The 13,844-nt window shown below is 46.1% G+C and overlaps 1 protein-coding gene across 1 annotated transcript; it reads left to right on the top strand.

Annotated features, from left to right (window-relative positions):
• Positions 1–3,513: 3,513 nt before the first annotated feature.
• On the top strand, positions 3,514–13,453 carry nexmifb (neurite extension and migration factor b). The gene is made up of 2 exons (XM_061080299.1): positions 3,514–3,595; positions 9,171–13,453. Exons 1-2 carry the CDS (start codon positions 3,514–3,516, stop codon positions 13,451–13,453), a joined length of 4,365 nt encoding a protein of 1,454 aa, XP_060936282.1.
• The last annotated feature ends 391 nt before the right edge of the window (positions 13,454–13,844 follow it).

Raw genomic sequence — 13,844 nt, 5'->3', positions numbered from 1 at the left:
TATGGAATGGGTTAATTTTTTGCTTTCTGCAGCCTTTGTGTGAAACTCAAACAAACACCTTCACACTGTGCTTTACATGACATGATATGCTTTCATGTATGTAAAGCGACTTACAATTTGCAACTATTAGGGGAGGTTCAGCATCTTAGAACGTATTGGAGTTTTTGTTGATAGCACAGTGACACTGTCATCGGCCCTTATCACCAAAAAGGTATCTTGACATCTTCTTTTGTGTCGTCTTTGTGTATGGCAATGCTTTTTCATCATGATGTATTTGCTTTGTTTTGTTTTTTTTTCACTTTTGGTCTTGCATGTTAGAGTCGTCATCAACATTCGCTCCCTGTGAATTCTGACATTCTCCGGAGTTTTTACCAGTAGGCTGGCAGGAGTAACTCTCCTCATACAGGCCCGCCGGAGGATGTCAGGAGATTTTCCGGGGTTCGGTGTTTCTCTGAAAGCAGCTTTAGATTCCCTGGAAAAAGGTTGACGTTGCCATTAGACTTACTGGGCACCTGTGCATATATTTGATCTGTTCTTCTCTCTCCTATACTGCTGCAAGTTCACAGGCTGAACAGTGTTACTGTGAGTTGTGTGTGAGGCAGATTACTTAGTCTATCTGCAGCCAACCATAGGACCTGCTCTGAAACCCTATACCTGTGCTGAAAAGCCGAGTCGCCATTTCAGCGCTGTCTGTTTGGACCAGTGTTCCCTGTGGCGCTCAGCCCTCTTTGAGAGCTCGGCTGTTGGGGATCTTTTCCCTGGCCCCTGACTGTCTCCCTACGTTGACACAATGAGCCTTTTGTACCTTCATGTGCTACTGCTGTGAGACCTTGCTTAGTATTTTTCGACTATTACACACGATCCCACTCCAGCCATCCCTCCTGTGGCCGCTTCATTGGAGAGAAATGCAATCGAATCGAAGAGAAATGCAGTGAAACGAGGACCCGGAAGGAGGCTTGCAGGAATTTGATTGTGGTGCTGATAAGTTCCATATAGCACGAGTAAACATGGTCTTATCTTGTTATCCAGCTTGCACATTAACACATGGTGTGTGGAGGAGGGTTTAAAAGGATAAATCAAATCCTAATTACTTTGTTTGGCTTTTCCGACTCTCTGCTCTTTGTCTCTGTTTCACTCTCACACCGTGCAAAGAACCCGGCGCACATGCAAGAACAATGGAGGGGTCAGAAGTACGAGCTATTTCCCTACACCTGCTGAATGCTCCAGAAATGAGTGCACAGTGATTACGTGCCCTAATGTGTGGTGTTTAAAGAGCGGTTTCCTGCAGCAGAGTTAAATGGTGGTGCCCTCTGTGAAGTATTAATGATGTGGATGGATGAATCAGGTCGGCGCAAACCCGTTGATGGCAGCCGCGGCGCTCTCTTAAAGCTGCACCCAGACATCAGGCTTAACCGCTTGGCAAATTGGACATGCTTGTTGGCTGTAGCTCCAATTTATGTGCACTCTCTATTGCAGTAAGTCCATCTTCATTATTGAAATGGCCTCTCGTCAGGTCTTGACAGAGTGGTGGAGATGGTGAGGGGAGGGAGAGACGGGGGAGCATACAGGAGAAACGTGAATAATGTGGAAAATAAACACATTTGAGGCGCTGGAGCTGGCTGGCGGGAGGGGGTGCTGGGAGTGTTGTGAAATTCCAGGCTTTCGTTCTCTCTCGCCGTCTCCCTCCATCTCTCTCCTCATGTGATTGTATGCGCAGCTTCTGCCAGTGGATGCTGATGCTGTGGATCCGCAGCCTTGGGGCTTTGTCTAACACACATGCAATTGGGCATAAACACACACAAACACACACACATGCAGAGACCTTGCTACACATCCACAAGCAGCTCTAGGCGCTGAGCTCTGGCAGGACCTCTGTAGCCTGACCAGCGGCCCAGCTGTGTGTTGTGTCACTGCCACTCCGGTAACACACTGCTCGGTGGCAACAGCCTATTTTTAATAGGGTGCTGCTGTGACTCTGTTATTTCTCGGAGTCCTTGGCATTGTTGCATTGATGAGGCCGGGCCGAGCTCATCTGGGTCAGCCAGTTCAGGAGAAGATATCCAATTCCAGTTAATGCTTTGTCAAAATAGATGTCTATATTGCCAGATGTAGACTTTCGGTTTCTCAGTGTGTTGAAATGGTACAACATGACCTCAAAAACCATCTCTTAGTCAGGTTGCGGCTTTAGGAGTAACAGCGCCACTCTGTGAGGAGAAGAGCAGGTTCCGGCTGGGTCTATCTACAGGGTCCCTGTACCTGCTGCACACATGAGCAGATGTGATGGCTCATGAGGTAATTACCCACTGAGCCGGTGTGTCTGCAACTATAAGCTGAAGCAGGGGCTCCCTTCAGGTAGCTCTCCCGCTCAGGTCAGCGAGCAGCTAATGACATTTAGAAGCAATAGGATGAAAGAGATGGCAGTTTGTTTGTAGTCAGCCGCACACTACCTTTGTCTTATTGTCTGCCGTCTGTCTTAATCTCCCAGCAACCCCTTTCACACCACAAGGAGATCATGTTATTAGATCCCCTCCCCTGGCTCATTTGTCATCCTGCAGCACCACTCCTTCAGAGAAGGACTGCAGCAGCCGAAAGAAGGAAAACAATATAAACAGGCGGGAGGCCACAGCATCAAATCTTCATCATTTACTGGCCCATAGTCGCTCGTAGCATCATTATTATTTCAGGAATCACACTTGTTTAATGTGCTTTGCCTTCCCTGTGCCACCCCACCCAATTTCAAAGGGCTGACAAACTTCCACCCCTCTTCTCTCTCTCAGCCTTTTAACGCATTGCTTTGTATTACATTGTACCTGCACTGCATCCTGCCACATATGCACTCCATCATACCCACCCCCACTTTCACAATCACTCGCTACAGTAAAAACTATTGTTAGTGTTCACAGTTTGCTGTCACCGCCTCAGTCACATCTCTTTAATCTCCCCCTTCTTTGAGCCGGGTTGGTTTTCATGCTGCTGAGGTGCACATAAGGGAGGGAGTCGGCTAATTACAATAAACAAATATGCTCAGAGCTGCCTATGTAAGGTTCGCATAGGTTAACAACTCTGCTATAAATGTTAAATGAAGCTTAAAATAGGATAGTATGTCATACAGTTGCCATAGTGATCTTGGCTGTGATTCTTTGTGTACTCTCTTGGTTGACAAAGTTAGAATTATTTTAAGACACATATCTGTGATACACAGGAGAAGTTAGAGATTGTTTGGTGCAACGGGGGCTTGTTCGATGGCTCTATTACGTCTGGGGCTTTTTCTACTTTTACTGCAACAGTTTGTTTGTCTCCATGTCTAGTGTTGTGTCTTTGTTGTAATGAAATCTAATTCGGTTAATGTTATTCCGCATTTGACATGTGGCAGTCACCCATTAACGATTGCCTTCATGCTAACGTCTCTTCTCTCTCTCTCCCCCCCGTCTCCTCTGTTTCTCCCTGGCTCTCTCTTTCAACAGGTGGGACAGTCAAAATGATGCGTAGGAGGTGCAGCGCTGAGTCGTATTGATGGATGTGTTAACAGACAGCGGTCTCACATTGATTGTGAAGACTTCAGAACCAGAGAATGCAAACGTATTGGAGAACACAGGTGAAAACTGTTCACTTTATAGAGCATATGTGTAAATGTATTTGATTGATCAACAGCATGATGTTTAACCCGTTTTTTCAAATTAAGCCACGAAGATGAAAATGCTATTTTTTTCTTTTTGATTCTTTGAAAATATGCTTTGAGACTCAGGTGTTGACCTAAGAGAAAAATAATTTCATCAAGCATTCATTAGAATAAATGAAAGCTTTAGAACAGATTTAAAACTTTGAAACTGCAATTTGAAGTAGCTGTCTAGAATTAGCTTTTCACTCTCAGTTTTTAAGCTCTTTGACAAGATACAGGAGAAGGTGAAACACAACCTGTCTTTTAAAAAAAAAGGAAATATGCAAAAGAAACATTGTATGAAGCCTTTTACGCTATTGTTAATCCTCTCTCCTGATGCTTTCACATCTCAGAAATCTACCTTTTAGCATATAAAAGGTGAAACTGTGAAAGAGGAGGCTGCAATTAATTCTTTCCCATGCACTCACTCACGTTTATTAGCACAGACAAATGAAGGTTTCAATGTAAGATAAGAAAAGATGAGATTTATTGATCCCAAACCAGGAAGATTCACTTGTTACAGCAGCAGATAGTCAGAATGAGGTAGACCATAAATATGAATAAAGAATCAAATTAAATAAAAATACAGAGAATATGTACATTCTATAACTTTTTTTTATTTATTCATAGAGATGTACTTGAGTAAGGTGTAGTGTCACAGGATGATGGGATGAGGATATATACTGTATTTGCGCGTAATGTAGCTTATATTGAAATAAACATATATACGTATATATATATATATATATATATATAAGCTGTTATAAGTATATAGGCAGGTATGTAATACAATATCAATTTGAATATAAAAAATGGCATGCATTCTATATATTGATTCTGAATAATGTCAATGAAGCGTAATAAGTTGCAGTATTCTATGTATATACTATTACTATATAAAGGTAACATCTCAACTCAGTATGCATCTTAATATCTCCATGACGTAAGCGTCTGGGTAAAAAAGTTAAGTTAGCCCGGGGACATTTGCAGTACACTCCGTTCTGTTCACTGGACTAAAATCCTCACTGTTGTTGTGCATTTTCCAAGACTCATTCAACCACTGCCTACTGCCCCCTATAGTTTACCTCTGCCAAGCACCACTGATCCTTAGATGAGGGTTATCTCAGTGTTTCAGCTCTGGTCAGGCTCAGTGGGGACTGACCGGTTCCCACTGTGAGAATCACACAGATTATCCCCCAGCACTGGTCTGGTCCTATGAGGCACTGAAAGGGAAAGGAGAGAGAGGGAGGGAGAAAGAGGATGGAGAATGAGAGCAGGAGAAAAGAGAGCGGTGAACGCGGCGCCATTGAGCAGGAATAGGGCAGCTCTCTGAGGAGGATGGCCATGAATCATGCTGCAGTTACTCACCACTTATTATGAACATCCTGTACAGGCTGGATTGATTCTACCCCACAACCACCGCCACAGACGCCGCCATTCACAAATTCTCCTATAGTGGAGACGGAGCAAAAGGTAGCAAGCAGCTTCTGTGGCCGGCCCACCAGCTGGATGAGTGAATGCCCCGGGTGGCTGAGCTGCAGAATGGCTAACTCGGCATTTTGCCACTGAAAAAGCCTCCGTGTATCAGGGATGAGGAGCAGGGAAGTTGGAAGGGAAGGAGATAGCGACCAGAAAAAGGGAGGAAGACAGGATGGAGAGGGGATGGAAATGAGGAAAGAGGAATGATTTCAGAAAGCCATTAAAAGGAGAAAAAGGGCGACTGTCAGCTGTTTTCATTTGCACTGTACTTTATATAATGATAATTGAGCTTTTTAATTCTTTCCACCACATGGAATGGAAATATGGATTTTATCGTATTAGTAGCAGAGGCAGATCATAGACATTTCTTAATTAATAATTAATACATTTTCTATGTTTGTCTTATTTAGATAGTGATGAGAGGGAAAAGTAAGAGTATATATGCATATGTGCACGTGTGGCTGTGAGTGCATGCATGGAGTCTGACACACTAATAGATGAGGCCACAGACGCCAACTTGTCTCTCTCCTCATGCCCGTGACCATGTCCCTCCACATGGGCTGGTCTCCCTGCAGGCACCTCCCTGCAGGCGCCGCCTGGCACAGGGCGGCTTACCTCAGGTGGACCGAGCCCCGAGTATCATGGCTGGAGAATGGGGGTGTGTTGGGGGGAGGGGGTGAGAGCTCCGAGCGCTAACTGGTCTGGGCTAGTTTGGCTGTGGTCAGGCTGTCTAGCATGGCTGGACTTGGCAGAGCTGGGGATCAGCAGATCACCACCACCTGCCAGCAGCTGGTGTCCTTCCATATGTTCACTGGTGGATGTCCATGCCAGCTTTCATGAGCTGTGTGACATCTAGGCTCGCTTTCTATTCGAGGAGCCCGTCTTCTCATAACACACTTATGAAACTTGAAGAGTGTTAGAGTGATCTCAAAGTCAATCAATCAATCAAATTTTATTGGTATAGCCCATATTCAGGAATCACAATTTGTCTCAATGGGCTTTACAAGGTGCGACAGCCTCTGTATATGAAGCTTGTTTTCCATTTATTAGCACATGAGCTCCCTTTTCTGTACGCTAAGATATTGAAATGTGGCAGCAGTGAGAGTTTTGGATGTTTATCTTGTTTGCATTTGTCAGGGTGACATTATGCTGTACTGTATCAGTTAATATGAGGCTGCCGTTCCCCCTTTGACCTCCAATGTCAAACTCTATTTGTCAGCTACAGTCATCGCTGTAAGAGCTAGTGTGTATGTGTGTGTTTGTGTTTGTGGTTGTGGTTGTGTACCTGTCTGACTGACTGATCTGTGGCACATTCTGAACAGCTGAAGAGCTAATGGTCCAGCTGGAGACAGATGGCCTCTCGATAACACTATACCCCCCAGCCAATACTCGCACTCTATCTCTCACACACACACACACACGGCAGAAAAATTGCATGCACGCACACATGGGATAGGATAGATTGTTAATCCATTATAAACCCTGAGGAAACACATTTCTCAATATGAGTTTAATGTTTCACAGCAATTTTGAACAATCTTTTGGCAACATTAGGAGACAGCTTAGGTTTCATGCAAGCATGGGGCGAGAAATGAGGTTAATTTCTTACTCCATCTGTTTCCTTGCTTTTTTTGTAGAGTTAATGAAAGAGAAGTTATCAATTCTTTATATTTGTCTTATGTGAGAACTGGTAGATTTTGAGTACTCAGATACCAGAAATGTAATTAATTATTAGCTATTGTCGTCTTGCAGTGAATATACTCAGAGCCACACAAAACAGTGTAGCCGGTATAGCCAATGTGGAATAGGATATATGTCTCGACTCTCCACAGAGAACATGTGTCAGTCACATGTTTTGCTCGGAGGTCATTTTGGCTCGCAGATTGAAGGGAACCGATGGCAACCGCCTCGCAGTGTTGCTTCTGCAGCCTCTGACACATCCCGGCTGTAACAGTTTCCCGAGAGCAAGAGGGAAGGTTTTCTTCATCAGGGATGACAGTAGCAAAGTTCTTTGCTTTAAGTAGGCGTTCTGGGTGCACCAGTGCGTCTGCAGGCCGCAAAACCCACAGAGACACGCTCTCAGAAATTTAATTACCTCGTCAAATCACTCTCGAATCATCACCATGTTTAGAGATCTACTTACCAGCAATACAGCCATGTTGAATACTCTTTTTTAAGCTGTCCTCCCCTCAAGAATGTATCATTACCTCAGCAATGATTAGGCGCATTCATTCTAAAATGGGGGGAATTTGCTAGTTAACCTCACTGAACATATTAACTGCTGTGGTTTGTTTTTCAGTTAATTTTTTTTTTTTTGCTGGCATGGTTTTAAAGAATATGCGTGAGGCAGCAGCTTGGGACTGTAGCGGGAGGCAGGTGTAGATGATATTGGTTATACAGTCTCCAACATATGGGCCTGTCGTGTCCCATGTGTACGTACCTGCCTCCTCTGCTGTCATCTAATTATGCAAAGCAAACAAAGCTATCTGCCTGCTGCTACAAGCCCACTTCTGTGGGTTTTGATTGTTACTCATCAGATGGATGTCTTCAACTGATTAAAACCTGGTCCCAATCGACCTCTTGAAAATCACCTTTCACTTTTAGCCATCACCGCTGGAAATCTGTGTTAATTTGGGGTGTCTTGTTGCTTAAAGAGAAGAGCTGCATCTGCGTCTGTACAGATGAAAAGCTAAAAGGAGGGGGAGGTAAAGCAATATGACTGCATTACTTTAATTTACTGCTCTTGTGTCGGTGAGGAAAAATATACAATACCGCAGTGCTGTTGTTGTATATTGATTTGATCAAGCAGATGATTTCTTTACTCACATTATTTTTAGTTTGCTACTTTAGAAGTGACTTTTTCAACTCTCTCCATGGATGAGAGCTATATTTACAGAAAATAATTCTAACATTAACAACTTTTATTTATTGAAATAACGTTGCATAATTGTACAGTCAAAGCAATGACACTGATCACTTTTATCTTTATCTCTCACATACCGTACAAAGAATGCAGGAGGAGATTGTCCAGATCGGACAAAATCCCCATCACCAAAATCTCTTTATGTCTCTTTGTCTTTCCATGTTGTCATTTTCTTCAGCATCTTCTTTGTGTGTTGTTCCTCTTGGTCATTCTGAGTTTTTTATATTCTTTTGCTTTCATCGCATTTGTGTCTGTATCATTTTAGAAACGTCATCTTCTTTAGAGAATACCCTGCCATATTGTCACAAGGGCTCACCTGGACATTCTCCTGACATTTTACCAGAAGGCCGGCAGGTCCAGAGAGGGTTCGCAGAAACTGGCTCACATTCTCACATTCTCACAGCCCCTCTGGATCATATCTAATATTCAGAGTTCAGTGCATGTCTGAAAGCAGCTCTACACTCGTGGATGAGGCCCACTTTTTAAGGGGGTTTTTGTTTCTGAGAATGCTGCAGTGCTGCGCCTCTCAGCGCAATCACAGAGCTAATGATTTTGTTGAATGTTGCTGAACTTCTAGCAGCTCTTTAGCACTTTCACGTGTTAACAGGATGTGTGAGATTCATGGGTCTGCATTTATACAGCTCTTTTCTAGTCTTATAGATGACCACTCAAAACGCTTTTCAATACAGTTTTGTTATCCGCCCTTTCCCATACATCATCCAGTGCTGGCACAGGCTTCAGGGGCAGAAATAAGGGGGATCGAACCGCCGAATTTATGCTTAGTAGACGACCTGCTCTATGTCCTGAGTCACAGCTAATTTGGAGTTTTCACATCTGAAAATCAAAGTAATGGGTAAGAAGTTGTCATTACCCAACTTGACATTGCTAATATCTCTTACTGAATCTAATACCAAAGCTGACTTATTAATGTTTAAAGCTGGCATCACAAAATGACACTTTGAGCTCTGGGGGGTTAATTTACTGTAATTGCATTTCAGCAGCCCAGAAGAAATGTCAGTGTAGCTACAGAACAAAAACAATGTAATTTAACTTCTGACTTATGGTTCAAAGACGTGAAGGAATTGAGATCTTTCTTATTTTTTCCCTCAGGGGCATGTGAGCAGAATGCTGATCTGAGTCTGTGCGGGCTCGTTGATGCTGCTCTCCCTCCATCCTCACCCCGACCTGCTGCAGAGACGTCACAGCAGGCCAGTCCAACACACCAGAGGACCACACCTACACCACCAACCCTGGCCCTGCCCATGCCCCTGCCCTTACCCCTGCCCCTGACCCTGGCCCTGGCTCTGCCTCTGCCCCTGCCCATTGGCACTGACCCCTCTCTTGACCTGACAGCAGCCCCCTGCCCTTCCTCCGATGACTCTACCACTGTAGTCCCCCAAATTCCCCAAACACCCACTCCCACTTCCCTTCCCTCTCCCGCTGTGAACTCCTGGGGCTCAGCGGGAGACACCGAGAAGACTCCGCTTCCGCTGCCCATCGCCCTTCCTCTGTCGGCCACAATGATGGAGCCTGGCACTGTGTCTGCCCTGACAGAGGAGTGTCTTCTTCAGCCTTCACGCACCTGCCTTGGCTGCTTCATTGAAACCTGTGATGCTACTGACCCCAATTCCATCCAGAGCCCACCGCATGACCCTGACACTAACCCAGACACAGAGACTGGGCTAAGTGTAAGGATAGGGGATGTAAGCCGAGAGGACTTCTCAGACATTAACAACATCAGCATCCAGTGCCTGAGTCATGCAGGAGAGGCAGTGAGTCACTTTGGAGAACAGCTCCTCTCTGACCAGCTACTAAGCTTTCCTCTGCCGAAAGCCCCAGGTGAGGGCAAGAGAGTGGATGGAAACAAAACAACAGAGGATTGTGATGATGCAGAGGATGATGCAACAACTAAGAACTTGTATGAGGGACTCTTACTGGACAAAGTGAGTGGAGAGGAGGTTCTGTTGGCTAATGCCGGCCAGGACTGGGGCTACTTTGAGTCCTTCATCAGCGAAAGTAAGATGGAACTGCTGGACCTTTGTTCTAAGAATGAACTGTCAGTCAACCTCTTCTCTGAGGAAGACGTCGACAACCTCTTTGATGATGAAGATGATGATTCAACTTTAAGCAGTGATGTCTGTTCGCTGAAGATTCGTTACGAGTCTTTCCAGGACAACATGAGGGAGAAAACAAATGTGCTCCAGGAGGAGACACAGTTCAACTTCTTCCCCAGTGTCCTGGCTAACTGTGCCAAGAAAGAGGAAGGAGTGGGCGTCCTGAGGAGGAGTGCTGAGGAGCTTCAGCCCAAAACTGATGAGCTCATCCTTGAGACCAGACAGGAAAGAAAAGCTGGGGACTGCAGTGGTAGGAGCCCTCTTGACGGCTCCCAGGGTTCACCCATGTCTACTCCCAAAGTCAATTACTTAATGGACTTCAATTCCACGGAGGAGTCGGGAGAATTCAGTGATGACAGCTCCTGCACGGGCTCCTCCTCAGACACTCTGCAGGAGGGCAAATTTAAAAAGGGCCACTCAAAAAGATTCCTCAGCCCCTCCAACCCACTGAACTATGGTTTACGCTCCAAGAGAAAGGTTAGATACAGCGATGATTACTTATATGATGTTGACTCGCTCGAGAGTGAGAAGAATGCTGAGAAAAAGGAAAAAGCTCCTGCTGGTCAGAAAGAGGAGGAGGATGTGGACTGGTGCCCCAAAAAACGACGGAAATCCTGTCGCAAGGAACCACCCGTGGTCATCAAGTACATCATCATCAACAGGTTTAAAGGAGAGAGACTCATGTCAGTGAAACTGGGAAAGTTAGACCCTTTGGATGCTACTGTGAGCCTAAACACAGACACAGTTAGCAAATATGAGAAACTGGCTCCTCTGAAGGATTTCTGGCAAGAGAGGCAAAGAGAGAGACAGGAACAGCTTAAGCTGGCTGCCAGAGATAAAAAACAACGCAGTTTCCATCTAAACGGACGCCATCATCGCCCTTTTAATTCTAGTCATCCCAAAAGGAAATACAAGATTGCAAACAGGCTTAAGGTTCAGAGGATTCATGCTGTGGAACAATCAGCAACAGCACAGGGCTCCGCTCTCTCTGATCAGGGCCAGGGAGGTGTCACTAAAGAGGAGGCCACCCCCATGGTAGGGGGAATAATAGCAGCTCCAGGCCTCCCAGTCACATTAGACACAAGCTCCATCACGCACACAGTCACAGCCAAGAGCCGCTCCCAGGAGAGGGAGGAGAGGGAGGGGAGGAGATTGGGAGGAAATAAAACAGTCAGGATAAGGAAATTCAAAAGCGAAGCCAGGCTGAGGAGCAAGAAAATGCAAGAGGCAGAAGGAGAGGAGGGGAGGAGTGTGACAAATGAAACGGATGCCTGTGTAGCTGCGGCACAGATTGAGAACCCGACTGCTGGGCTAGAAGAGGCAGGCATTAGCTCAACTACAGTCAAACCCCGTTTTTCTGACAATACCACCCCTGCTCACACAACTGAGGAGAAATTCTCCTTTGATACGTCCACCTGCTCTCCTGATAAAGCTCCTTCCTCAGAGGAGGTGGAGACAGGTGTCCCTGTCATCCCGGGAGGCTACCTGCAGACCCTGTTAGATGCTACGGATTCCTCTGGCGGAGCAGCTATCTCCTATTTCCCCCAGCAGTCCTCTAGGCAGCAGTATCCTCTGGGGCTATCCCTTGAGGAGAAACAGTTTTCTTCTCTGCAGCTTGCTCAGAGCTGCGTCCTCTCGCCTCCTTCTGAGTCCGAGCTCCAGCAGTCCCCCCAGAGCTGCTCCAGCTTCCCCCAGATGTGGCACCAGCAGCTCTGTGCAAGTCACAGCCAGAGCTTTGGGCCCGAGACCCCCGAGACTCCCATCTTACCCAACAACTTCCCAGGTGCCGTGCCCCTGACCGAAAACCTGCCAGTGTCTAACTACAGCCAGCTGAGCCCTGAGGCTGACAGGCTGCTTTATGACAAGAGCTACCTGACTGAGGCTGGGCTGCAGCCCGGGGCAGATGTGCAAGTGTGTCAGTCTGCCTGTGTGGACGGCCAGGTGCAATACCAGAGAGGGTCCTTGTGCACAGACAATGGCAGACTCGTCAGCTATGACTCAGTGGGCTCTCTGTCAGCCTCCTCTAGCAATTACAGCTCCCTCAGCCTCAAGTCTTGTGAGCGAGAGGGTGAGGAGGAGGGTCGAGACAGCTTCTTAGCTCATTGCAGTCCAAAAGTGGTGATTCAGCAGAGTGTGGATGCCCTTACCCCACTCAGGGAGTCCTCAGACCTACTGGATATCTCCAACTTTACCCCTGACAAGTTTAGACACTCATCATTGTCAGAACTGTCCCCTCCTGAGACCCCCAACCTGTCCCCGCAGGTGGTGGGGCGTGAGATGAAGATATCGGGGAATGCTGGAGAATACCAGGATGTTAATGATATGACCATGGACTGCAATAGGGAAGTAAAGTGGAACTGTGATGTTATACAGCATCAAGAGCACACAGCAAATGCATACACAGTGGAAGACAGCCAGTTTCCACTGCACAACTTCAACAATCAGAATGTGTTATGTATAGATAAAAAGGAGCTGTGTGTTACAGAATTTGATGAACAGACTGGTGAGATGCTGACTGGAGCGAAAAGCATAAAGTCTAAGAGGAAAGGCAATTGCAAACAGACAGCTGCAGGACAGAGCACAAAGAAAGCCAGGGCTCCCAGAGCTCCCAAGTCAGAAAAGGTAAAGACGCCCAAACAGAACTCACGTTCCACTAAAAAGATAAAGGCCATGTTAGAGGGTAAGGCAGCAAAGAACCAGGCAGGTGGTTGTGCCACAGGCCTGACTGACAGTAGCACCTCTGGGGACTGGTCTGGCAGCGGCTGGTCAGAGAGCAACAATCTGGTGGGGGACGACCAGAGAGAATTCGAGGAGCCCTCCAATATCCTGTCAAACATTGTCTCTGGCATGGCTGAGGTCCAAAGGTTCATGATGGCCTCCATTGAGCCACTGTGGAATCCCATGTCGGAGGCCTGTATACCCTCCGAGGCCAATAGCCTCAACCTAAAGACCCTCAAAATCTTGGCAGGCACAGAAGCGGACCTGAAGAAAAAAGGAGCTGTGCTCACAGGGGCTGGGAGAGGCAGAAAGGCTGGGGGAAAGGGAGGAAAAAACCAGGCCAAATTCAACCCCTCTCATCCCTTATTCCCTCAGCTAGCACTGGGCTGTAACATGTTTGATAAACCCAACTTTATTAACCCCGGGCCTGCGCACAAAAAGCTGTACCGCCACAAGACCAGTGCAAAGTTCCCTCGGATTGAGACATTGAAGGGGAAGCGAGGTGAGAGGGATCCAAATAAGGACATAGCACTGATGACCTCTTTTGAGAAACTGAGGTAATATTTTGTTATCAGCTGCTGTTGCACCCCCTCTCACTTTCCCCCCCACTACCTGCTCAGCCCTCCCTCCCAAGCATACCTACACTGACGCTATGCCAGAGCTGCATGAGTACTACGTTCCCCCTGACTACTCCCAATTCCTTTTAACCCCCCGAAGATGAAATTAATATCTGCATGAAAAACTTCTTGTACTTTGCAAACTACCTATTGAGTGATTGTGTCAAGCTTGATTGAGATTTGAAACGACCATGGCTGCATTTTTCTTGCTTTTGTTGTTCCTGCTTTGTTTGTTCTTCTTATAGTCGTTTTTGGTTATATTTTTGTCTGAAAAAAAAAAGAGAATAAGCCTTGAAAACAGTTCTGTCGCCTTTTTGAGAAATTTTGTTTTTGTA

Source organism: Limanda limanda, chromosome 10 (assembly GCF_963576545.1).
Source record: "Limanda limanda chromosome 10, fLimLim1.1, whole genome shotgun sequence".
Taxonomy (NCBI): Eukaryota; Metazoa; Chordata; class Actinopteri; order Pleuronectiformes; family Pleuronectidae; genus Limanda; species Limanda limanda.
The sequence above is the reverse complement of the archived record's forward strand: the minus strand, read 5'-3'. Positions and strand labels throughout refer to the sequence as shown.